The sequence below is a fragment of the Agelaius phoeniceus genome, chromosome 7, assembly GCF_051311805.1.
Source record: "Agelaius phoeniceus isolate bAgePho1 chromosome 7, bAgePho1.hap1, whole genome shotgun sequence".
Taxonomy (NCBI): Eukaryota; Metazoa; Chordata; class Aves; order Passeriformes; family Icteridae; genus Agelaius; species Agelaius phoeniceus.
In genome coordinates, this window is record NC_135271.1 from 45,651,772 (window position 1) to 45,679,679 (window position 27,908).

Below are 27,908 nucleotides of genomic sequence, written 5' to 3' on the forward strand. Positions count from 1 at the left end.
CATAATTATAATTAGTCTAATAGGCCATGAAGACCTTTAAAGAAGCCTAACAAGGAAGAGAATGCTTTAGTCTCACTAAACCCACTAAATTAAACACGTGGTTTCAGCAGAGGACAAAGAAGGGCTTACTGGAAACTCAATACAATAAAAATAGCCTTATAAAGATTTGGCAATGCTACTTGTTAACAGAACCATATTTTCTCTGAATCCCTCAGGACTGTTAAAACAAGATTTGAAGTGATTGCAAGTGAAATAATTTGGATGAGAATATCTCTTCATAGCACAAACTTGTCTTAAACTGGCAGAATGATCTGCCTCATCTTATTACATGCAAGGGCATCATCAGTCAGACCCTGAACTGGGCTAAAGAAATCATTATCTCAGTCAGCATTTCTCAGGCCACATCTGGAATATTGTGTTCAGTTTGGGTCACCACCACACAAAAACATGTGGGCAGCCTGGAGAGGGTCCAGAGAAGGGCCACAAAGATGAGCCAGGGCCTGGGAAGCTGCCATGTGATGAAAGGTTGAGAGCACTGGGTTCATTCAGCCTTGATAAAAGAAGGCTTATGGGAAACCTCATCGCCAGCTTTTGAAGAGTGGATTCAAAGATGGAGGGTCCCTTTTTACAAGTAGTAACATGGAAAAGATGAGGGGAAATTCAGATTGACCACAAAAAGAATTTTTTTCACAATGAGAGCAGTTAGCCATTGGAATAATCTCAGGAGTGGTGGATTTCCCTACATTGGACACTTCAGGTTCAGCAGGAAAAGGTGCTGGGCTGTCTTGTCTAGACTGTGCTTTTGCCAAGAAAATTTAGACCAGATGAACCTTGAACCCTTGTGAGGGCTGGTATTCTATGATTCCATGGTCTCAAAGAAGTGCTGCAAAATGCCAAGGCTATTTCCTACTTTTAACACCAGGACATTATCCCTATTTGTTCTGTCTGCTGTAGCATCACTAATGTCCTTCTGCCTGTAAAAGTTATGAACCTAATTTAAATTTAAAAGCCTTGTTTCTGTACCATAAAAGGCCATGAATTCATACACAAGTCATTTTTTTTTTCACATCTGTATTGGTTTCTGTTTTGTTGTTGTTGTTGTTGAGAGCAGATCATTGTTGCTGTGTAAGCCATCAAATACACTTCTTAAAGATTGTTTTGTAATGAACTCTATCTTTCAGTATGCTATTGAACCAGGAATTTGGAATCAGAGAGGCAGAACAACATGAAAAAAAACCCATAAAATGAATCTCCCTCTATTTTAAAATGTATAATTTTTTTTTTTCCCTGTGAAAAGATGTTATTGTGTCTCTGGTCCATGGATATAAAAATTACTGAGTGCATGCAGCTGAGCCTGCCTCTGCCGCAAGATACAAAATGTACTAAACAAAAATTGTCTCAGGCACATGTACCCACCACTTACACAAACCCCACAGCATTCAAGGTGTAATGTAACTGCAAATATTCAATTTGCCTTTAGAATGTGGCAAAATACCTTCCAAGAACTCACTGCAATTCACAGAAATTTTACAGGTCCTGAACCTGGTTAACGTTATTAAATAACCTTGCCATGAAACAGTCTCAGGTCTCTTTTTGGGCAGTAGCTCTAAGCACAGGGAGTGAGGAGCAGCACTAATAAAAACACCACAGAGGTTTAGGAAGGAGGTTGGATCCCCTGTGGGTGTGTGACATGGAGGCGGTGGCGTTACCGCGTCTGCCAGGCGGAGATTCGCGCCGTGCATCTCCACGTAGGAATAAAATAAAAGGTAAATAATAAAATAAAAAATAATAAATAAAATAAAAATAAATGTAGGAATAAATCTCCACGTAGGAATAAAATAAAAGGTAAATAATAAAATAAAAAATAATAAATAAAAAATAAAAAAGGTAAAATACCGTCCAAGAACTCACTGCGATTCACAGAAATTTTACAGGTCCTGAACCCGGTTAACGTTATTAAATAACCTTGCCATGAAACAGTCTCAGGTCTCTTTTTGGGCAGTAGCTCTAAGCACAGAGAGTGAGGAGCAGCACTAATAAAAACACCACAGAGGTTTAGGAAGGAGGTTGGATCCCCTGTGGGTGTGTGACATGGAGGCGGTGGCGTTACCGCGTCTCCCAGGCGGAGATTCGCACCGTGCACCTCCACGTAGGAATAAAATAAAAGATAAATAATAAAATTAAAAAAAAATAAAATAAAAATAAATGTAGGAATAAATCTCCACATAGGAATAAAATAAAAGGTAAATAATAAAATAAAAATAAAAAATAAAAAAGGTAAAAGACCTTCCAAGAACTCACTGCGATTCACAGAAATTTTACAGGTCCTGAACCCGGTTAACATTATTAAATAACCTTGCCATGAAACAGTCTCAGGTCTCTTTTTGGGCAGTAGCTCTAAGCACAGGGAGTGAGGAGCAGCACTAATAAAAACACCACAGAGGTTTAGGAAGGAGGTTGGATCCCCTGTGGGTGTGTGACATGGAGGCGGTGGCGTTACCGTGTCTCCCAGGCGGAGATTCGCGCCGTCCATCTCCACGTAGGAAAACGGCTGTGGGGTTGTCTCCTGCTGGATCTGCTCCCTCTTCCCTGGGCTGGAGAGGCGAGACCAGAGCACCCTGAACTGCACTGGGGGCTCAGGGGGAGAGGGGCTGTAGCTGCATTTCAGGTGGACTCGGCCTTGCACGAGCTCGGGGGTAATCGCCGGTTGCAAAGCCAGGCTTGCAAGCTTGTCTGGAAAAGGAGAACAAAAGAGGAATGTAGCACACAATGTTATTTGGTGTTATGGTTGTTCACCTAACAAGAAGATGTCAATGTAATTAAACATGGGATGAGCACTACATTTTGTCTTCTGGTGACTTAATTAGTAACCATGCAAGCAAGAAGGTGTGTTTTGTATGAAATGCAAAAATTGCTAATTGTGTCCTGACTACCTATTGCTGTTGTACCATCTGACCTGCTGGTTTTGAATTTTTTTTGATTTTTTAAAATTTTTTTTAATTTTGCAGTGAGAGAAACATTATTGAAATGAAGCACTCGGATTAATACAAATTAATTACTCTGGCAAAGGTCCTCAGCTTTGCAATTCCCCGGAGCACAGCCTTTTGATCCAAGTTTTGCAATAAGCCCAGGAGAGATATGAGAAATCACTATGTTGCAGAGGTAAACTGACTCCCAGAAAGCAGCCAGCCTCTATTGCCTTACTTTTTTGCCTTACTCTATTGCCTTACTCTATTGCCTTACTGAACATCCTTTCCAGGCTGTTTTAGGATGTATCTAGGCTAGGTCTGCTCAATATAGTCTCCCTCTGCCCAGAATAATGCTATTGCTCTAAAAGTACAGCTTGCTTTCTGTAGGCTTCAACAAGTAATGAAGTCTGAAATCCTTCTTCCTGTTAAACTCCCCTAGAAAGTAGAAACAAAGAAAGGTATAATAGTGTAAGGAGATGTTTTTCATCTCTAGGGACCCAGACTCAAGCAAAACATGAAGCTGGTTCAGATGCTTTGAAAGGATAAATTAAGTAACTTTTTCGGACAAGTGTAGAAAATATAATATGTGGGAACCCAAGAGAATAAAATATGAAGCTGTTCTAGCAGAACAGAGAACCAATGTATTAACATCTGTCCAGGGCAAGCAGCAAGAGGTAAGAAACAAGTTACTTAAAAGATGAATAAGGACCAGTTGTTTATACCCGTTTGTATTTTATTTCTTGGAGAAGCTGCCTCAAACCGTGGCTCACATCATGACTGTGTGCAGGAAATTATCCCAGAAGGACAGAGTTAGGTGATCAGCTTAGGGGAGGATGTGAGTGGAATTGCAAGCACAAACTCTGCTTTTCCCAGCTGTGTCCTTTCTGCCAAGTTATGGAGTTTTAAATTCAGCTTGTTTTGCAGCTCAGAAGTGCTGATTGCTGTCCTGCTCCTGAACCTCCAGCCGAAGGAGCCAGGGAATTGACCCCAACACAAAGCCATGGCAGCTGGACCCAGCTGAGCCTCCTGTGGTGCAATATTTACAGCTGAATTGAAGCCATGAGGTAAAAAACACCCAGTAAAAAACCTCCAGATTTAGTTTTTTTCCATCCAATGTATGAGACTGCAAAAACATCCTAAAGGCTAGAAATTAAATACTCTGAAGGACTGGACCTCACTACAAATGAGATTGGGAAGGGATAAGCATCCTTTTCTTAGAAGTGCAGGTGGCTTTATATCACTGAACAGGTGTGACTCATCAAATAGGACAAAATTATTCACCCAAAATGTATTGGCAAAAAAGTTCTTTGAACAAGAATAGTGGAAATCTTATAGTTTATAAAAAAGCCAAGCTTAAACTGAAAAATGACTATTCAGTTAAAAAGTAATTTCTGAGTAAGAATCGGTTTCATTTATTTTAATGGATTTTTTTTTATTTCAAATACTGAATTAATCTCATGTCCTTTGAGCCTTTGTTCCTTCCTTCCTCTTCTTCAAGTAGAAATGTTAAAATATTGATAAAGATAAGAAAATAGTTATCTTTCTCTTTAAAATTTATTTAAGCTTGCATTTTGAAAACTGAAAAGCTGATAACCCTAGTTTCTCAGTGTCATGTCTCTGTCCAAAAACACTAAAAGGAAAGTATAAAGGTAATTTTTTCATTTCGAGAAAGAAGCATGTTTTCTGATGAAATCTACATGCACCTGGCCATGCTCCAAAGTTCAGGAGGTTTAACTGAATGAGCAATTGCTTTCTGCTTTCCCTTTGTTTCCTAGCTACCGAGCAGGGGTTACATCTCTCGTAGTAGGCTGAAAATTATTTCTGACGAGAACAATTATATAAATGTCATGAAAAAGATGTTATCAATTTGGTTTGGGTTTTTTTTTTTTTTTTCTCCTTGCAGAGTTTCAGAATTACCTTTTTTTGAGGGGGGATACTGCATTATTAAAGATAAGGAGAGGCCTTAGAGACAGTCTCCTGGATACAGCTGAGATGCCTCTGCTCACTCGCTTTGCAACTTCAAGCCAAAGTGGAGCCAAAGACAGTGGGAAAGGTTACACGTGAGCTGTAACCAAGCAGAGAACGCTTCAGCAATACACACCAGATTACATTTTGCACTGGTAATAGGAGCTATTCTTCAGGAACACCTTGGACTGCCACTGATTTATTTCCTACACGCTCTGCGCCTTCACGGGAGTGACGCTTGACTCGCAAGGTCAGCGAGATGCACACTGCAACGCCGGGGCCTTTGAGCACCCAGCCTGAGAGGCACAAGCAATCTTATTGATAAATTCTGTACTGGTCCTCACCTTCTGCACAGTAGCCCATGCATCCTGGGGTGGGCTGCAGGAGATACACAAAGAAAGCGCCGCAGTTCCTGACGGCGACGGGGATCCGGAACAGGCAGCAGTCCCTGGTGCCCCCGAAGCCCTGCCAGGTGGCACAGCCCGTCAGCCTCTTGCTCTCCCCTGGAGCTGGCAGGGATTCAGACTTCAGGGACAGCCACACCGGGGCTTGGGTCCCACATTTGTTCATCTGAGGGTGCGCACAAAGGAGAGGTTTACGTCTAAGTGTGGTAAGATTCCTTTCAGGAAAACGAATGGAATCGTGGAATCAGAGAACAAAGTCTAACAAACACTCTGGAAAGAAGCATTTGATATGATCAAATTGATATCATTTGATATGATCAAATAAAATGGAATTGAAACAAAATCCAGAAGATTTGGAAATGGAATGACTACAACCAAATGGACTGAGATGAAATGAGGGGCAGTGCAAACGACCAAAACTTGCCAAAATTACTCCAGTTAAAATCCTGAAATCAGAGAAGAAAAGTAAACAAAGAGACAGAAGAAATGAAACGTTTAAAAAAATGAAAAAGGAAAAATTACGGTACTAATTAAAAACAGTAAAAGTGAATGAAATTATGAGAAGTGCAGGGAAATGGACCAAAGCTTGCCCAAATAATCCTCATTGAAATCTTGAAATCAGAGAATGAAGACCAACACACACTCTGTTGTGTTGGTCAAATCACAACAATGCAATCAAAAAAAATGCAATTGAAAAAAACCAGAAAATTAGGAAATGGAGTGGCTACAACCAAATGGACTGAGATGAAATGAAGCACAGTGAAAAGGACCAAAACTTACCAAAATTACTCCAATCAAAATCCTGAAATCAGAGAAGATAAATAGAGAGGAGAGGAACCTAAAGAAGTGAAATGTTAAATTTAAAAAGGAAAAATTCCGGTACCAAGTGAAAACAATAAAAGTGAATGGGATGACAAGAAGCGCAGGGAAATGGATGGAAGCTTGCCCAAATAATCCTCATTGAAATCACAAGATTTCATTCCCTTTCTTGAAAGTGGAGATCACTAAACCCCAAGAGCCTGTGTGAACCTGGAGGGTCAGTGAAAAAGCTGTGTAGGTGGGGATAAAAATGTCTTGCTCGGTTTTGAGAGGTGGCTTTACACAGATAAAAATGCTTAAAGGACACAATAACAGGATTCCAAAGTATTTTCCTCTGGCTTTGGTTGGTTTGTATGAAGAAGATGAAAGCATGAAATCAAGCTAGATCACCTGCCCCCAAACCATCTGCCCTGCTGCTGGCAGCTCCTGCCCTTCCAGCACACCCTGGACACGTTTGTGGGGCCTGTACCTCTCCCTCACTCTTGAAGAGAGACACATATGAAAGATGGACAAAACATATGTGCAGGATGTGCATGACTTAATTGTCTAAATTTTTTTTTTAATTTTTTTTTTGCTTTCAGGCTTTTATCTATTAACAAATTCCCTGAATACAGAAAATCCCAAAGCAGAAGGCATTGGTCTTAAATGGTTTAAATGACAGCATGTTGAGTCATGGCCAGAAGAGACTGATTTCCATTTCCCAACGTAGGGATGTGTGTTCAGGCATCTCAGATCTGAGCTGCCCTCTGTACCTGTCAGGCTCTCTCCTCTGACTAAAGGAACATGGTTCTCTAAAGCTGTCTTTAATTTAAGCACCTCAGTGAGGAGATTAGGTGTAATCAGGGCCTTATTAAATATACAAAGCCAATTACAATGGTGACTCATTTTTCTGCACCATTACCTAGCATTTGCCAATATGCAAAGCACAGAGGTATTTGAGCTAAAGTTTGGAAATTATTACCAAATACTGACAATAATTTGTTCTCAGACATCAGTCATATTCAGCAGAGCGTGACTGCTGCTGTCACTTTGCATTTCTTCAGCCAGTGACAGTGAACCATCTCTACTAGTCCAGCTTGGGGAACGTGATTCTTCCCAGTGTGTTTGGCTATAAATCACATTGGGGGGAAAAAAAAAACAACCCAAACCCCAGCATTTTTTCCCATTGGCCCGGGTTTGCTGTTTCTCTTTCAAGATCAAAAGTTATTTGTGACAGCAGGGGAAGCAGTGAAAGCCAAAGGATAAATTTATTAAGTCACGCACCAGTTCCCTCCTGCGGTCTGGGTTGTACCTGGGAGCTATTGAAGCCAGGAAGCAGGGGCAGGGGAGAAGGGGTGCACACCCAGGAAAGCCAGGGTACTAGAGAAGCAATCAACAACGTGACATGGCACAGTCTGATTTCCATTTGGAGCCAGTTATAGTCAGGCTTCTGAAAACAAGGATTCCAGAGAGACACCACTCAAATTGTCCAAGGTCGTTGGGTTTTTGGTTTTTTTTTCCTCCTGAAAAGTAGCAGCAGCTGAGCAGAGAGGCTGACCCTGCCTTCCCTGCTTGGTGTCCTGGTGGTCTTGCAGGTGGCACTGGAGCTCCCTGGGGAGCAGCAGCCTTCCAGCACCGTGCAACCAAAGGAGAAGAGGGGCCAACATAAAAATTCTTCTAGATGGAATTTAGACCAATCCCTTCCCTTGCTTTCTTTAATATCCGCATTGTGTGTAAGTTTAAAGATGTTTGTTCTGTTTATTTATTTACAGCTTTAAGGGACGCGGGTGTTTTCTGTGCTGGTAAAAATACAGATGATGGGAATTTATTGCATCCTGGTCGATTTCTGACCTAGAGTGCAAGGAGTGGTGTGGAGAAGCACATTTCCAAAGCATGCTTATGAGCATACACTTGTGATGACCTGGGAGAGTGGAGAAAACAACATCCAGAGAAGCAGCATGGGAAAGGAGGAGAATGGAAACTGAAGCTCAGTGGTCTCTGCTTCATCCTCATCTGGGTGTGATACCTGCAGCCTGAATTTCCTCTTACACAAGGAAACCACAAACTTCAGTGCCTCTGTAAAGATTGCCGGACTGGAACATTCTTTTTGAAATTGCACTAAAGGCAGGTATTAGTGAGTTCACCCTGGAGGTGTTTGGAGCCACACAAGCTGGAAGAATTAGTTATGGGGAGCAGAGCAGCAGGGATGAGTGAGCACTGGATTTCAATGGATGTGTGCAAACTCAGAGAGTCTTCTAGGAAAGGGTTTGGTGAGGAGACACAGCACAACCTACCCATCCCAACTGAAAAAATACTCTTACACTTCTCTGTAAAATAACTTTTGTTGCTTAAAATGAGCTACAGCATCCATCTGATGCTGCCTTTACCAATGTAACTGGTGCCAACACGTCAGTGCTGCTCCACTGGGAGTGCAGCTGCTGAGCTGCCTCTGGCCAGGCACACACAGTGCCTCAGTTTCCCTGGCTGCTTGACCTTGGGCAAATAACAAATCACTGACTCTCTGTGTACCTCACTTTCTTATCTCTCAACCAGAGGTGGAGGTGGCTGAGATGGTAATAGCCTTTGGTGCCTTGCAGGAGTGCTGGGAAGATAATTCATTAATGAGACACCCATCTCTCTGCTGTGCTGGGGGCCATGGAGATGAATAGATGTGAGTGCATTCTGGCTGTGAAAAAAGACAGAAAGTGATCCATACATAAAACTGGGCCTGGATCTCTTGTTAACACACAGAGGAAAAACTGAAATGCTGGAAGAAGAGGATGGTGGTTTTCCCCCTCTGTTTTTATCCTCACCAGCAGTCCGTGAGCCATTTCATTGCTGGAGAAAGTGTGGATTGGCATCACAGATGTCAGAATGCAGCTTTCTGATAAACCCCCATGGGGATCTCCTGCATTTGCCCTGGCCAAAAACTGAAACCACTTGAGAGACAGTTTGTTATATAACATGCTCAAATTACAAGCAATGACCAACCCTTTTGAGGGTAAAAAAAGAGAGCTGTGAGACAGCAAGTCATTGCAACAAACTGTGATACAGGATTACAGGCTGGCCGAGGAAGGATTTTGGTATAAATCAAGTATTTCTGTTTTCCTGGCAGCTCTATGACACACATGAATTTATTTTCTGTTATGAGCTGCATGTGGTCCTTCTGAGTCAGGCAAGTTGCCACACACTAGCCAAAAGGATTTGCTGCATGAGGCCTCTGTGAATTAGAAGACAGACCTGGGAAGGCAAGGGCAAATGTATATTCATGTGTTCAACCAGCAGTAGAGATAAGAACGGGAGAAAAAAACAACAAACAAAACAAAAAAGCAAAGAAACTTAGAAGAATAATCTAGGAGAAGAGGCTTCAAAGAGCCAAAACTTTCAAGTCCCCACTGTGGCATGATTTGCATTGAATTTTGTAGCTGTCATTTGGGAGAGTAACCAGAAAATTGAATACAGAGGTAGCAAATGATTGGCATTTCAAACAGAGCATTTACCTGCAATGCCTGCAGTCACTGCTGCTCTAAGGATGTTGGAGAGACGTGGGAGTCTCACTCAGCAGCATTTCCAAAAGGAAGGAGGAATTACACTGCTGCCTCTATGGGAGAGCAAACTCCACAGGTTCAGGTGTCCAGCGACACAGCTTGCACAAAGGAGAACTTCTCCAACACTGAAGGGACACTTCAGGCCTTTGGCAGCCTTCTTTAGTATCCTTCCATGCTTTATCCAATCATAATTAAGTGGTATTTTTAATCTTCAAAGCATTTTATAAACTTTACCCAATTAATCTTTGCAACACCTCAGTGTGGCAGGTGAGCATTCATTAAGTATTTTTGATTCCTAATTAGACACCAGATAATAATTTAAATAATCCAATTTAGAAAACCTAAACAATAAAAAAAATGCTTTCTCCCTTTGCCAAAACAAGGGAACAACCCATTGTTGTTTAATCCAATGATGTCTCCTTCCATTTGCTTGGGGTTTGGAGTATCAACCAGTTTGATTGATTGGACACTGTGGTTCTTCATAATTGCACAAAGAAATCAAGCTCGATTGTTCTTGTCACTTGGGTATTGCTGAAATTATGCTGTTAAAAATAAGTAGCACCATATGTGAGGAATGCATTGTTTTAGTTGGATGGAGATGGAAGGCTTTTGGTGTGCTGCTGGTTGGCAGTTAAAGCATTATGATTTTGCATCTGTTATCCACTCAAACTTTACTTTAGCTTTTTTTTTTTTTTAATTTCTTTGTAGTTAGTTAAAGTAAATAAGTTTGGGGTTTTTTTTAATTTGAGTCTGGGGCCAAACTCCACAGAAATCAGTTTACGTCAGGAATATCTGTAGTAGCAATTAAACTGGTGCTTGTCTTGTTTTTCTTTTAAGCACATGCCTCTGAACAATAAAGGCTGTTATTCTAATTTCTACAGAAGAGGTTTTAAATGTCTGAAAAACAAGCCAGAAAAACAAAGGCTCTTCATACCTAGCATTATGATTTGGAATATTCACATAAGTGTTCAAGAAAGAATTAAAGATTAAATAATACCTTGAAGGTGTCACTTGCTTTTAAATTCATAGAACAATTGCAAATCAAAGTGGGGCTGGATTCAGAGCAAAATAATAATTGAAACAAAATAATAAATTAATGGCATGCAGCTGAGGTGCTGTGTTTTGATTGTGAGTATAAAATGTTCTAGAAGAGGTTTAAGAGGAGGGAATGAAACTAAGCATGGAAAATAAAATCTTCTCCTCTAGGAACTGGCACATTAAGGTTAGATTTGCCATGCTTTAACATGACCTTGTTTTATACACCAAAGATTAGCATTTAAAACTGTGTTTGATCCTAGTATACATATTAAAAAGTAAACCTATAGTGCTAAAAATGAACCTATTGAGAAAATACCAACCCTTACTGCATAACATGTCCTCCATTTACACATGCACATTTACAGTTGCACCTGAATTTAGAGCATGCTCAGATTTGGAGAGGGTTTTGCTCATTTAGAGGATGAAATTTCTGAAGAAAGGCATTGGAAGTTATCTTGATAACCCATCACAGGCAGGTATTATTGGACATTTCTCAAACAGAATCTCATATCCATAAGTAGCCTGTAGAAAATCTCACTACAGAATTGTGTGTGCCAAAAAATTGCAGTTATGGGGCTGGCTCATGGGAGAGAAATTACTTTAAATCACAGAATCACAGAATCTGTGGGGCTGAAAGGGACTCACAAGGTCCCCATTAAAATCAAGTCCAAATCCTGGCCCTGCACAGGACAAACCCAAGAGTCCCACCAGGTGCCTGAGAGCATTGTTCAAACACTTCTGAGCTCTGTCAGGATCTGTGGATCACTTCCTTGCACTTCTTGGAGCTGTGACCGCTTCCCTGGGGAGCCTGTTCACTGCCCAACCACCTCTGGGGAAAGAACCTTTTCCTAATATCCAACCTAAACCTCACCTGACACAATTTCAGGCCATTCCCTTGGGTCCTGTCACTGGCAGTGTCTGCCCCTCCTCTTGCCCTCACAAGAAAATTGAACAACCCAGAAGTGTTTGAACCCAGAAGTTCTCTGAACCAGGAGTTGCTGGAGATTGTTAATGTGCAAAAAATGAAATTATTCCCCTATTCCCTCCAGAAAATGCCATTCAGCTGCTGGTGAGGACAAGCACCTGGGGCCAGTGGAACTTCTCCACAGGGAGAAGAGAATTTTCAGCCCATTTCTGGCTTTGCTGTGAGTGTGGTGTGGCACTTGAATTTACATTACAGGCAGCATTACAGGCAGCGCTGCTCTGCTGTAATCCACAGATTGATCTTTTATCTGACTGTGGAGCAGAGCTTCAATAACATTAGTGTGTGATGTTCCCTCACATTTTTTTTTAATGTTTGTGCCTCCCACGGGCCTTGCCCATATGTACATGAATCCAGGTGTATGCATATACCCTGTATTGTTTGAATTCAGAAGCTGGATTTTCTGTAATTGATGTATGTTTTCCCATATTGGCTGTTAAGTACTTCTCTGTATTTTTAATAGATTTTCTGTTGAGCTTTAATTTTTCCATCTTTTGTTCTTCCTCTGAAGGTCATTTTACTATGATCTGGCCATGTCTGTGCATTGTTTCTTGCTTCTTAATATAGTGACTTAATCTTATTAAAAGCTCCACTATACTTTTTTTCATTCAGTGTTTTTGCCTTTCACAGAAGATTTGGCAGTTCTTGAAGAACAAACCATGATCTGTGACAGCAGCCTCAACACATGAGGATCCAAAATTTGCAAATTTTTATTGGACTTGTACTACAATATATCTTTAGATAGGGAAGTGGCTGTGGCCAGGAGTGCATGTCCAGGATCTGGTAATTGCTGTGCCTCCTTTGGGAGCATGGGGGGAAAGGCAAGGAAGAAATAGAGGGAGGGAGGTCAGGATCATTTGTTACCTGCCCTGAGAAATTCAGCAGGCAAAGCCTAAATTGGAAAGCTCCTTCAATCAAAAACATTTTGCCACTGGAGGAATAAGTTTATGGACAGCAGTTGGATTCAAGGCATGGCAAGTTCAGGAATGCAATTAATATTTTCACTTTCTCAGACATAAAAGCTTTTGGCTTTTTCTTCTTTTTTTCCACTTTGTAGCTTGTGGGGTTTTCTTCTGTCTTTTCTCCCTTTTTTTTCCCCCCTTTTTTAATTAAATGAGTGGATGGGAAGCATCTCCTTAAGAGCTGCTGCTCGTTTTCCATTGCAAAGTTTGCTGTGCCCCTGAGCTGTGGCAGGGCTGCATTCTGGGGCTCTCACAACCCCCCTGTGTGACCTGCTGGATCTAACACTCCCTGTGCTTGTGAAACAGCGTGCAGACAGGGATGTATTTTTGTTGAGGAGGTTTATTTCATGGCAAGGCTCAGAGCACAGGCTGTCTGGAGGAGTCAGGCTGTGGGAGCTCCCCTCCCTGGTGTCCCCCAGCACGTGCCATTGTCCTCCCACCCTTCTCCCCCAAGCTCCAAATCTCCAGCATGGCTTAAATCCCTCCTGAGCTCAGCTGGGTGGCAGGAGTCCTTACCTACCAGCACTCTGAATTAAGAAGTTAATCTCATCTGTTGATAAGCAGCTAATTGTATCTGGCCAGTATCAACAGGCTATCACTGGGTATATATTTTACAAGGTGCTGGAGTAATGTACTTTTTAATTCTGCAGCTGTATTGTCAGGCTTTATTTGGTCTCTTTTCTCTTCTATCTGTTCAGGGTTTTGTCTTTGACTTTTTTAATTAAAATCAGCTCGCTCCAGCCAGACTGGAATGTCCAATAATAATAACTGCTTATTAAGGAGTGGAAGCTGCACAGTTATTAATTTAAATTATTTTGTTCCAGAGGTTTTGCTGAAATTAAATGGAAAACCAAATCAAACAATGATTTAATTAAGTGGAAGAGAGAGAATGTAGAGGCAGATTTAGAAGGTGAAGATCTAAAAGAAGTGTATTCTTTCAGTTTTGACATCTAACAGATGTAATCCTTCATCAGCATGGCGAAGAAGAGATTTACTGTCATTCAGAGGATAATGAAGAAACCAATGGCAAGAATTATGTGACAAGATAAGAAACTAAACTAATGAATATACCTTCACAAACCTGAATGAAAAACGCCAGAGAAGAGATTAAAAGAAACAAAAGCATGCATTGTTAGAAAGCAATCTCATGCAGCTGAGCACTGCTGCACACTCAGAATTGCTGAAATAGAATGAAAAATTAAATAATATTATAGAATATATTTTTACACTTATAGAGCAACCTGAAAAACTTCATAGTGCATTGGGATAATTGAGGATGCCATGAAATTAATCTTTCAATCATAAGCCCGCCACTTAATGTCAATAAGATTTATAGTTTATATATTCAAAGTGTTAAAAATTCTACAGAAATAACTACTATCTCTTAACATTTCACTAAATGTTAAATTATTAAGGTAAACTTCAGTTGTGATGAGTTCACAGGTCCAGTTTGAATGGATATAAAATGTTTTTGCTAATTTTGAGAGGGTTCTCCAGCTAGAGTAGAATCACCCCATACCAAAGATCCTGGCACCCTAGGTTGAATATTTAATCTTTTAAGTAATTTATGGTAATTAGTTTATTATTTTCTGAATAATTTTGTTTAACTTTATGTTTGGAATTATGCTAACCTCCTGCAGTTGGGATATTTGAGGTGGCAGTGACTTTAGTGAGGGGCTCAAGTTGCTCTGGCAACAATGATTGCAAGTCAAACATTATTGTCATACATATTAAACACAGATAAAACCAGATAATTATTGTTTTGTCTCTTTTATAGAGAATGTGGAGGGTATTTTGCTCCACAAAGCCATTAGCATACTTATGAAACTAAAGAATGCAAGAATTGATTCAATGCAGAAAGAGATTCAACTTTAACTTTTCCTTCAGTTTCCCCAAAGATCTCTTTAAATATTATTTCTTCTGATTTCTCCCTTCTAATTTCATCAGCAGAAGAAGTCCTTAACTCATAATAATTTATATGGGAGAAGAGTCAGGCTGCAGAATCCATTCCTAAAGCCATACAGTTGCTTGGAAAAAGCACAGCTTGAGGTGACATACATGGTTTACTAAAAATCTCTCTGTGGAGCTGGAAAACACCTGGCTTTATGCTGGAATATTTCCTAGCCTGGCTGAATATTGGCTGTTCCATGGGGATCCTGGTCTCTGACTGATGTCCTTGCATGTGACAGTGGTGGTGTTGGTTTTGATGGTGAGGGTGGTGGTTTTGTTGCTGTTGGTTTTATTGTTGTGACCATTATTCTTGTAATTATTATTATTATTATTATTACCATCATCATCATTCAAGTGCTTTTCCCATTACCCTCTCGGGTTTTGTGTTGGTGAAATGGCTCCCAAGGTATTAAAGACTCTTTTTCCCAGCCCCGTGACCGAAGAAGAAGTTGAGATTCCTCAGCTCTGGTTCTCAAGGTTGTTTATTTTCTCTTATCTGTTACATTCTTTCTCTGACCCGCTGAGATCTGCCCAGCAGGTCGGTTCATGGCACACTGACCGTGTTATCTTTTTATGCTAAAAACTATGTGTGCTTTATTTACAATAATTTTCCAATACCCATCACCTGTGTTAGACAGTCTGTCTCTACTTTAAACCAATCCAAAAGTGCCACCATCACAGCAGAAGATGGAGGGCAAGAAGAAGAAGAAGAAGAAGAAGAAGAGGACATGCCCAGATTCCTCCATCTTGCCTCTTGAACCCCCATTCTAAAAACCCCAAAATTCTACCTTTTCACCTTGTGACAAATTTACCATCATTCTACTCAAACTCCTGTGGCTTGTAACTCTTCATACAAAGTTGTTCATTGTTTCCATGGGTTAAAATCGAAGGCACAGGTGTTTTTGACTCCGTGCCAAGGTCTCTGAGCCCCTTGCCAGGGTCTCGAGTCCTCCAGGGCAGTCAGAGGAATGCCCTGGGTTCTGACACACCCTCCTATCCCCAGTGGATGCACAGCCTAGGACAGCACAGAGACGGATGGGGAAGGAAACCCCCCCAGAGGGTTTTATTGCAGCTCCCCAGGGGAGAGCTCACGTTCTGCTGACCTCGACACATCTGGTGGGCATTTCCACGGGCCGCTGGCCGAGCATGAGGCGGTACCATGCCGGTGGCAAGGAGTGGTCACACACCAGCTCCTGGCTGCCCGCCCTCTGCAGCTCCAGGGAGTCGAAGCTGGTGCTCCTGCGCGGGTTGCGGAGGATGCGGTGTCCCCCGGGCCAGCACTCGGGAGCTGGGAAGGATGGAGAGGGCAATGAGTCATTAGTTAATCACTTAGATCATTTAGATGCCACTAATAGCTGCCTAAATTCTTGTCTGAGATTGGAAATAGGGGTGTGTGTTCTATTCCTGCTGTTAGAGGTGGGGCAGTTATCTTCTGTCCATTGGGCAGGTTTCCTTATCTCTTCAACAACCAATCCTCCCCCGGGAAATATCGTCTATGAATGGGCCATTAATTATTAATTATCTTCTGCTAATGGGCCATTAAATATTAATCATCTTCTGTTAATGGGCCACTGAGTGCCCCTGTATGGCTGATCCAATTCCATCATCCCACTGGGAGATGCTCCGCCCAGGGGGAGGAGCCAAGCATTCCTGCCTGGATATAATCTGACATTTGGAACACCACAGCAGCCTTTGCCCAGTGCATTCCCAGAGGAGCAGCTTCCTGCTGCCCTGCATTGCCAGAGGGAGCCCAGGCCCATCTCCAGCAGCCCTGGAGCTGCAGAGGAAAACTCCCCCCTTGTGCAGGATCCCTGCTCCAGCAGAGCCACAGCTGGCACTGCAGGAGGGCTGAGCCCCCATGGGATGGGGCTGTGCCACCCCCTGACACACAGAGGGGTCAGATCGTGTTCTGACTCTATCACTGTCGTTATTTTTTTTTTGTACTACTGCATTTGTATTTTAATTTTCCTGGTAAAGAACTGTTATTCCTATTCCCATATCTTTGCCTGAGAGCCCCTTAGTTTCAAAATTATAATAATTTTGAGGGAGGGGGTTTACATTCTCCATTTGAAGGAAGGCTCCTGCCTTCCTCAGCAGACACCTGTCTTTTCCAGCCTAGACAATCCTATATCCTTTTATGTTACGATTAATTTTAGGATTGGGATAATTTTCAAGATTTAAATGTATAAAGGTGCAAGCTTAGCAACATAAAGCTTTTAGTTATCTAGATTTTCATCATATCTGAATCAGGACCAAACCCCTTCACCTTTTAACGTGATTTCAGCCTAATTTTAGGGATTAACATCTGAGTGTCTCCTCCTCAGAAATCAAGTCGTGTTTTGAGGTTCCAAAGCCTTGTGACTTTTGAAAGTATGTGGGGTTTTAATTTCATTTACTACATGCATGAATGATTTAATCATGATATAAATTGATGCTCAAGTACAAAGCGCTCTTCAATGCTTTTAAATATGTGCTGAGAAGATGCAGAACAAGAAATATTGAAAAGACAAAAAAAAAAAAAAAGAAATGGTATAAAAACAACAGTAAAGGGTTTTGAGAAATCAGCTCAAGTTAGGCTTGCAAATATTGAAGCCACAGGTCAGACTCACTTGAGCTTGGCATAAAGCCAAGCACATCAGGGCTTGTGTGTGTGCATCTCAAAGTCTGAATCAAACCTGCTGCCCCTTGACGTGTGTTTGTTTACTCGCCTGCCCTGTTTATTTTCATACATTTCTTGACTTTTACACAATATTCAATTCTTTTCTTCTCACCTAAAAAGAAGCCTTGTGGTGATTCTGTTAGAAGTTGTTTATCTCCAAAGAGCTGATCAAAAATGGCCTTTTCTTGGTTATCTGAGCCATTCCCTGATGAGGCCAGGTCCCTTTTCCCCACGTCAGCACTGCAGAGTGGGCATAGGAGGGGACTGAGGTGGAGCTGCTCTGCTCTGTGCCTCAGCAGCAGAAGGCTCAGCTAATTTCTTGCTGCAGTAATCTTTAATTGCTAATGATGATGTAAGAGGCAGAGGCCACATCACAGGAATTGCACAAACTGGCAGTTAGCAAAATCACCTCTTTTCACTGTAAATAGAGCTTATTTATGTGGCACTGCTGACAGAGAATAAGACCCCTCCCCACAACTTAATTTTTCAAATGTCACTTTTCAGATTGTAACTCTGCTTTAATATTGCGCCAGTGGCGCTCTGAAACACATTTATCATTTTTATTTTATTGACAAGATACTCAGAAGGTCAAAGTCAATCCATTTATGGCAGTATTTTTAAAGATTATTTTGATTGTGCCAAAGGCAAGGCAATGGTACACAAGACAAATGGGGACAAAATGTAGTGTAACGAAGGCTTTATTGCAATTTTCAGGGAACTAAACTGTCAAAGCCATTGCAATTCCAATGCAAAATTCTGCTGAATTAATACAATTGCCTTTTTAAATAAAAAAGTGCCCTAAGCTTTTCTTTCCTATACGTAAGAGACATTTCAGAGAGGGAACACTTGGAAATATTGCACCTCTAATTAAATATGGGATCAAATTCCTTCCCTCAGAAGTCCTTTCTGGAGACCACATGGAGACTGTCCTTTGCTAATTCCCAGCCCAAGGGAAGAGGTGACATTTCAGCAGACCAACTATTTTACAAAAATGGAAAGTTTACCCTATATTTAAAACCCCTTAAAAAAATGCAGACCCTTGCTGACCCCTCCAGTACCACTCAAGGCTTCAGGAGTGTTAATGGGAACAGAATCTTGGCTCCTTATGCCTTTTGCTTGCCTGAATTAGCTCCTGTCTGAACAAAAGGAAAAAGAACCTAAAAGCAAACAGCTCTTTGCATGGTATTGCCACAGGAATCTTGCAAGGACATTGTAATATAATTAATTGCATTCAGTCTCTCAATAATAATAATATCAAATAGTGCCTTTAGATGTAACTAATAGCCTTCTGCTTGATATGTATTAGCTATAATCCAAATTCACACCACATGTTGTGGTCTTACCAGTGATGAACTACTCTGTCTAAACAATGCAAATATATCAGACACTGACACATGGCTAATTATTTTTCATCCCTTGCATGGTTTTGTTTGCAGTAGTTTAGAAAAGGCTTTCTCACATCATCACCAGAGGAGCTGAACGCTGCAGATGGGCCTGGCAGGGGCCAGGGAGGCACATGGGGGACACCTCCAAGGTCCCTCAGGAGAGGGGTGCTCATCCAGTAAATTGAATGTGTTTGGTCCCAAAGGAGCCCTGTCTCAAACAGCCACCTCTGAAGGTGTGTGTCACCCCGAGCCCACTGCCAGAGCGTGTTTCTGTAGCTGTGCTGGGTTTGGCTGTGCTGGCAGGCTGTCTCTGAGGATGGCAAATGGATCTGCTGTCACTGCCCAGAGCCAGCCTGATGGGCTCTGTCCCCTGCCTGACGCAGAGCAGACCCTGGTGGCACAAAAAGCCTCACCCAGGTTCTGCAGCCAGCCAGGAGCAAAACAAACCCTCAATTACTGAGTTCCCCTTGTAAAATGGTGCTTATTATGGCCCCGTGGCAGGGTGATTGTAAACTTTAACATGCAAATTGCAGGCTGCGGTGCGAGTTAATTACCACTGGCTTTCCTGCAGAAATAAATGAATAAAGGCATCAATGTAATCAGATTTTATTATAAAAGTGTTATTGAAAAGAAAACAACAAGAAGGCACAGCTGAGCCCTGTTGGTTCTTCATCTGAGAGATGCCCACTTGTACCTTATGGTGGCTGCAGCTACATTCAAATCAGACGAAAAACTTTCCTGTTCTTTTTTAATTCAGGTGCAGGTGTCAAGCTTATGGACAGCAACAACATCCCAGCTGTTCCCCTTCATGTCCACATTCCTATCTAGTATGGAACCAATGCTACTCTGGGCTATGCAGATTAGGTTGTCTTAAAAAGGAAATATTTGTTTTATTAAGATAACAAATTTAATTTAATTCAGCTCTATTCTTACTCTTGTATTTAAGGGGCCCATGAAAAAAAAAAATCTGGCTTTTTCAGGAACTGGTCATTATGACCATTCTGCTTTCCTTCAGGAAGAAATTAAACATAGCAGTGAGATTTTGTGGCTCTCTATCCAGAGCTGTTTTGAATTAAATGCTGGATGTACCTGGTGCTTTCGTCTCCTGCAAAGAGCTGCTTCTTGAACTACCACTAACTCAATATAGGCAAGGAGCTGTTGCTGAGACATAAACATTTGTTTGCTTTACTATAGACTCAAAAGCTTTTTTTTTTTTTTAATTTAACAACTTTTTGTCAGAAAGTTGTGGCAAAGAGACACTGAGTAGCTCCTTTTTGACACTGAAAGCAAACAGATAATAGTAGCTGCTGTATCTGCTAAGTGAAAATGACATTTGAGTAACTCTGGTGGCATGATGGAGCAGGTTCCTTGGGGAGAAGCCTGTCTCCATCGAAGCCATCAGGAATGCTGCTGTTAATGCCTGGCTGTTGAGAGTCACCTGTTAATGTGTGGGAAAGGAGGGGCAGCCTGGGGCTCGCTGGGGGGAGGAGAGCCTCCTGCAGAAGGCAGAAGCATCCAGCAATATCCCATGGAAAATGAGCAGGAGTTGGGTATCTGAGCTGCATGTGCTGCTGTGGGCAGGGGGTTTGGCTCTCAGCTAAAGGAAACATCGATGTGACCACAGCTGGGGAGATATTTGTGTCAGCAGGTCCTGGGGGCAGCCTGGAAGCCCTTTCTGTGCCAAACATGACTCTGGAAAGGTGAACACAGGGCATCATCACTTTGGGAGACTCCCTGCTTTGGGATACCCTCCCTGCCCACACATTTAACACCTGAAACACCCGCTGCTGTTTCAAGCTGGATGCTCTGCAAACAGCTGAGTCCCTGTACGCTTTTTGGGCAGAGGTATTGGTGAGAAAAATGCTGCTTTGAGTCTTTTTGCTGAGGGTCTGTCCCTCCTGCTTATGGCCATGGGAAGAAGCATCAGCCATATCAGAGATAAAGCCAGGAAACTTAAGAGTGGCAGGCTGAAAAATCACTTGCTAAAAAACTTGCTAAACCTTTGCTTTCATTTCTAAAGACAGATGAGTACAAGTGTAATAGAGCTTTACCCGTCCCTCTTGCTCCCAGTAAATATCAGTGGCTTAGGTGGAGGAAGGTTTAAGAAGTTGTGAGATTTTGTTTGTTTGCTTTGAATAGCGGCTGCAAATCAAATAATATCAATAGGTGATGGCAGCCAGGAAACCCTGCAAGAAATATAGTCCACAAGCCTGAGGTGCATGTTTGCTTTGGGCAAAGCCACACAATATATCTAAAGGGCATTCTAAAGCCTTGGGAAATAGCTGGCAAATTGTAAAATAACTTTTGTGTGGCGGATGATTGAAAAGCCAGTGACTGATGCAGGCAATGCTAACCAAGAGCAGCGTTTGGTGATGGGCTGTGATTGCTCTGTGACCAGGAATGATGGGTCCCCACGTGCAGATTTCCTTCTTGCCATCATCTCCCATCTTGTGGGAACTCAATCTGGAGTTTGCCCCAAAAATACATGTAGGCACATGTATGTAAGCATACTTACATTTAAAAAAATATGTATTTCAAATTATGTATGAGTACATATTTTTGACACTTGTATGACATACAGTAAATTTTTGAGGTCTCTCCCTCTATGGCAGATTTTCACATTTCTGCTTTTTGTTTCTTACAGTCCACAGTGGAACAGAACCTTTTCCATTGTGTTTGACTTTCTCTTCACAGGAAAATTATGAAATATTTTCATTTGGAAAACTCATTCTGAAATGCTGAGGCTAATAATAAGCCATAACTCCAAATTAATTGCAGACAAAGGATGTGTTGTTCCCTTTCTTATATTTCTGGTTTAGAAACAGAAGGAAACATTTTAATCACCAGCCACTTCCATGCTCAGGGGCTGGATTTCAGTGATGTAGAAAAGCTCAGGTAAGAGTTTCTGAAGCTTTCAGCATGTCAGTGCCATCACTTCCCCAAATTGTCATTTACCACACATTGAAAGAGAGTTTGTGTAGAGAAGGAAAGGCAGGTGTTGGGGAAGGGAAATTCTTTCCAAGCTCTGAATGGACGTGTTCAAAATTACAGTAGAATCCAACTGATCTCATAACATTTAAAAATTCCTTTTGGTGGGTGCACGTTCCAGGTGAGCAAACATCTATTAGTAGATATTTGTAGCTAAGGAACACCTGACAGTTCATTAAAGATAAAAGTTCCTGCCCTTGTTTCACCAATACTTTAAAGATTTTTGCTTCAATTATTCCTACTGCTGATGACAAAAATTTTCATTCTTAATGATATTCAGAGGCAGAAATTTGTTGTGAATGTGACAGTGATCACTACATTAAAGTGCTTGAACCATGAGTGCCTCTCTGGTAGATAAAACATAATAACTGTATTAAAAAACCTTGATAGCTAATAAATAAAGCTATTTTCAGAGATTTCAGAAGCAGAGGAGCCTCCTACTGAACTGAAATGATAAGGGAGCCCATTGTACAAACACCACACACTTGTAATGGCCAGGTCTTGAACAAGTCACAAAGCATTCATAAGGCAAAATTGATAGAGACAAATGAGCCATTGTGCAAAATGAATGTAATTATAGAAATTTTGACCCAGGAAGAGGCAAGAGGCTGAGCACCTGCTGAAAAGAATATGACATGTTATTTGTACTGAATAACAGGCAGATCTGAGAAAAAAACAAACCAAACCAAAACAAAAACCCTACAATCTGAAGGTGTTGCTTTATAATGCATCTGAATTTCATTTGTCTGGGAACAAGGTCACTTGTCATCCTGGTCTTCTGTGGAGTAAAGCAATAAGCTATTGACAAACCAAGGGCCAATGCTCAGTTCCAGAGCAAACAATTATTTATTCACGCTCCTATCTCTTATCTTGCCTTGCATTTCTATTTTTAACTCGTGCTTTAGAAAGGAGGAATTGATTATGTGAGATATTCTTCTGGTTTGTGTATCCCCTGAATAATTTGCAGAATAATGAGCTGCATAGAGCTCCCACAGGAGGATGCAGGGATGGGCAGAGAAGCATTTTGTGTGGGGCCAGGGGAGGTGTCAGGAGGGGCTGATCAAATAGGTGAAAACAAGGGGGCCCTGTGGAGAGTGGGAGCAAAGTCTGAGGAGCTTCCTGGCAGGTTACAGTGGATTTTGGAGAACTGTCACAGCAGATGGGACAGAGAGCAGTTTCTTCAGAGCAGATGAAGGAACTTTTTCTTTTCGGGGACAATGCATGTGTGGCCAACTGAAGTAAATGAGGCAAGAAGTGTCCAGCAAAATTGTTTTCTTTTAAAATGCTTCAATCTCCAAGAATCACTGTCTGGCATCTCTCATCAATGTGGAAATTGCTCATGGATAATGTGGTGGACACAAAAAGGACAGGATAAAAAGCACATGGATAAAAAGCAATGGGCAGTTGTCCAGGCCAGGTGAAGTCCGTGTACCTGCTTTGCAAAATGCAGCCTCATTTATTAAGTGTGCCACTTTAACAAAAAACAAAACAAAACAGGAAAGCCAAATTTTGTCAATAGTTCTATTATATTTGACCAAATCTCCTCCTCACTCATTCTGGTTCAGTCCTAAAGCTAGGAAGGCTGAGAATCTGAATATAGAAATCACTTACTATTGCTGTGTCACAACAGAATTCAAAGCCTCATAAATTTCCTCAAGTTATCTCTAAGTTAATCATGATGCCTTTAAGGGCTTCTCAATAAAAATCAATAAAAAGAAAATTATAATTATTGTTATTGATTGGTCTATTTTGCTCTTATCCCTCAGAATGAAAAAAGTGAAATCAAAGGAAAAGGTTCTTTCTTACCTCCTAATCTCAGCTGAGCATGCAGTCACAAATTTAGCTTTCCTAAATAGAAGCAACAAAAACAAACTCACAGGTTTTTGATTTAGAAGCCGCTGGGCTCTATTCAGATGGAAATTTGATTTCCATGGAGAGCTGGAGGTGTTTCTACACCTCAGCTATGACACTGGCTAATTACCATTTGCGAGCCACACATTTTTCCAGACTGCCCCCATGGATAATGCTGAATTTTGGCCACATCTTCCTGCACTTCCTCAATGCAGTGCTGTGTGTGGGTGATATTATGCAGGGGAAAGTGTCAGCACTCCCTTGCTGTCAGTGCTTCCAGGCTGCAGCAGGGGCTGGTGAGCAGATAAGGGTGCTCTGAGTGCAGGCAGCTCAGCGCTGCCAAATTCCAGGTCTGCCGTGTGGCCTGGGTGTGATTCAGCTCCTGTTGGATGCAGGGTGACCAGGCAATTTTTCCTGCTATTGTTTTGCTATTATTCATTGCTGTTATTCATCCCATTCACTGGCACAACAGTGGCTTTAGCTCCTCACGTGTTTGTAATGGGCTTTTCTGTCAGGGCTCTGACATTTAGGATGAATGGCTGGGTTCCCTCCTGCCTTTATTTGTTACAGTGCTGCAGTAATGCACACAGACATGCTCCACTTCCCAGCTACTGCACTAACCTGGAAGGATCTCTCCACTAAAATTTAGGTTTTCTTTGACCCTGTCCTCCATCCCTTTGTGGGCTGCGTGAAACTTGGAGAGTTTTGAGCACATAGCAGCTCCTGCTGTGGATGCAAAATGTTCTTCTCATGCATTATAGCACTCTGGATGGATTTAAAAAATATTGAAATAAAAGGTCATGAGCTAGAAATAGCCAGCAGCCTGCCTGGCCACTGTGATAAGATAAAGCCGTGTACTCCCAACCGTGGAATTGCGACATTAAGCCTAATAGATTTCTAAAATCCAAATTTATCAGCAATCCTCACTGTTTGTTTCTTCAACTTTTGAAAGGCACTGATTGGGTACATTTAGTCATGGTATCTTCAAACCTAAAAGAAATCAGTGCCTTCCTCCCATGGAAACAGGATTGTATCAGTTCCAGCCAGCATTTTCCCTGGGCCATGATGGAATTCCAGGGAATCTCACAGGCCTGGTTGTGTGCCTAGCACCTGACAGAGGTCTGGTCATGCCCATTCACACCATGAAACAGCAAGGCTTTTAGTTTCTCTATACAGAAACCTCCAGATAAATGTGTTTGCTATTTTTATTTAGTTGAATTTAAGTCTCAGTTCTAACAGGCACTGATTTTCCTTTTTTTTTTTTTTTTTTTTTTTTTTTTTGTTTAGGGTCATCTCTGCTTTGGTTTCTCCACAGATTTCTGCTTATTTACCAGGAGGAGTAGGACCATCAATAAAAATAGCAATGTTTCAGGAACCTATAAGGCCTTCAGCTATAAGCTGTTTTTTGATGTAAAAGAAAATGCAGCTCAGCTGGTATCAGCTGAGTCTTCACCACATTCACAGCTGCTACCTGTGCAACATTTTGGGATGCAATTACCATAATAAGAAAAACCATCTCCATAATTATATATATGTAAAACCCAATGCCTTTCTGAGGCCATCCAGCCAGAGCTGCAGGTACAGATCTGCATGTTCCCAGGGGATTAGGGAGGCACAGGAACAAACAGGAGACAATTGCTGCCCCATATGGTGCACATTATTGGCAGCTGTGCTCTGATCAGGATCAGCCATGCAGAAGGCAAACCTACTGATTTCTTCTCATTTACACTGAATTAACTTTGATCACAGTCTAGGTTTGTGAGTTTTAAAGCTTCTGCTGTCTTAAAAATGTGCCTGTGTCCTCAGAAGAGAGGAAATGAGCAGGAATGAGCCCTGTCCCTCAATGGGTGATGGGGCTGCGGGAGGGTTTCCCATGCAGAGATGGGTTGGAATGGGATGGGGATTTCTTCCACCACGGTCTACATGGTGTTTCTTACAGGAGGTATAGCACTGGCCCTTTCTGTTCTTTAGAAAGAAAAGAAAGGAAAATCAGATTGCCAGATGGAGTATTCTCAATGGGAACCACTCTGCTCCTCAGACACCGACAATGCAGAACAGTTTCTTCTCACCGGATGAGATGAATCCTAGCAATTTTTTATTTCTGTGGAGCCATTTCCATGCTGAGCTTTTCATTCTACTCTTCCACCTCCTTCTTGCCTGATAACAGCCAGAACATGCTTTTAGATTATGAAATAAAGTTATACCTTTTAGTGAAATACATGCTTTAAAAAATAGCATTACTGAAGAGAAGGGGGAAGCAACCAGATCTCAGTTCTTTTGCTAGGGAATAATTCAACTGAAAATGTTATCTGTGCATCTCCATCCCCAGGTAAACAAGGCAGACAGGCAGCATTTCAGGTTTTCTTCCATCTTTCTGTCATCAAAACAACTCAGTTTTCCACTCTTAGTTGGTAATTGGCTAATAACTGTAATTTTCATCCCGAGAAGATAGGCCAGTAACCAGTGCTTAGAAAAACCCTACAATATGACAATTGATCAATTCTTCATTAGACTTGATGCATTCAGGTTACCACAGTCATTTCTTTTGCAATTTGAGCTAAAAATAAAAAACAATCAGCAAAAATCTACTCAAGCAATTTCAGATTGGAAAGCCATAACACAAATTAATGCACAAAGAACCAGCAGGCAATCAATTTATCATTTGCTACTTTATTCTTTAGCAATTTGCAGTCATTGCTGAGTTGCTTTTGAAACTTGTAAAATTTGATTATGTGAAGCCTGGTGAGTGTCAGGCTTTGGTCATTTTGTGTTTTATGAGTTGTTTTATGACAAAAGGATGTAACCTCAAGCTGTGCCAGGAGAGGTTCAGGTTGGAAATCAGAAACATTTATTCACTGAAAAGGTTGTTAAGCATTGGAATGGACTTCCCAGGGAAGTGGTGGAGTCACCATCCCTGGAGGTGTTCAAGAATTGACTGGATGTGGCACACAGTGCTCAGGTCTAGTTGAAAAGGTGGTGTTTGGGCAGAGGTTGGACTCAATCATCTTAGAGGCTTTTTCCAACCTTAATGAAGCTGTGATTCTATTCTAGGAGCTGGTTGGAGAGCAGAGGGTTGTTGGTACAGGTAGACCTGTCTGGCATCTGCTGATATCCTGCACGGGCACACATAGCTGAGTGTTAGCCTGGAAGCCCTGGCAGCAATCTTTCTGCAGTTTTCTACAATTAACCCTGTTCAGAGAAGGTTTAGAAGCCCCTAAAACTTCAAATGCCACTTTGAAAGCTGCAGTGTGGACCTACAAGTGCAAATAGTGCAGGATTGGCTGTGGCTCCTTGTGCAGGAGTGGCTGCTGCCTCTCCCACTGCACCCCCAGGGTGGGTGGGGCAGCACAGAACTGTGGTGATGATGATTTTGAGAACTGTGATGATGATTTTGAGAACTGTGATGATGATTTTGACCCCGGGGTTTGGATAACTCACCTGCCAGTCCATGAGCAGGGAGGGGTTTGCCTGTGGGACTGAGGAGTGGTGGTGCAGCCCTTCCACCTCTCACATTCACCCACAGGTGACTTCAAGAGCCCCTTCTCTTTTATTATCCCCCACAGTGCTCATCTTTTGCATTCAGAAATGAGGACCCCACTAGCCCTGATGATGAAATGAGTTGAATAAATGTTGCTTGCAAGCAGCAGGAATGCTCTGAGAGGCACTGGATGTGTTTGGAGCACAGGCAGCAGAACAGGCCCAGCAGAAGGCAAAAATAAAACAGGTGAAAGGGGCAGGGTGATTTGGGGACGTTTTCTGCTGGGTTTGAGCTTCATGGGCAGATTTGGAGCTGGCTGATTTTCCCTGACATCAAACCATGACTGCCATGTGCTGGGGCAATGGCCCGAGCATTTGGCTGTTTCATGGCAGATCCCCTCCCACTGCAACCACTCTCCTTTCTGTAATTTTGTTAACTATTCAAATATAAATATAAATAAGAATGCTCTAACTTTACCAACTTCCAATGCTGTTTCCCTTCTTTGAATTTTTCTTTTCTTTGAATTTTTCTTTCCTTTGAATTTTTCTTTTCTTTGAATTTTTCTTTTCTTTGCATTTTTCTTTTCACTGATGCATATTCAATTCTGTTTATAAAATGCATATTTTCTTGAAGAAAACCAACAGGTCTAATACCAAAATGCCTCCTTGCTGGACTCTCATTCTCACCCCATGTCACTTAAGCAAGCTTGCCCTTTTTGCCACTGACTGCAGCTCTCTGTGAAGATCTCTCAACTCTCCCTCCATGATCCTTGTGGGTCCCTTCCAATTCAGGCCACTCTGGGATTCTATTTTTAACCCACAAAGGCTTTAAAATGTGGTGTGGAAGGAAACCCAGGGTCCAAATTTACTGTGAAGATCTCTGCTAGATATTCCTCAGCCTCTCATTGCTCCTCTGTCGTGCCACAGTAACA

General features: G+C 41.7%; 1 protein-coding gene across 1 annotated transcript in view; it reads right to left on the reverse strand.

The window, feature by feature from the left end:
• LOC129122742 (von Willebrand factor D and EGF domain-containing protein-like) overlaps positions 1–27,908 on the reverse strand; it is a 168,123-nt gene that overhangs the window by 117,414 nt on the left and 22,801 nt on the right. Inside the window, 3 exon segments of the mRNA XM_077181864.1 lie at positions 2,501–2,733; positions 5,279–5,504; positions 15,720–15,904. Coding sequence (XP_077037979.1) covers positions 2,501–2,733; positions 5,279–5,504; positions 15,720–15,904 — 644 coding nt within the window.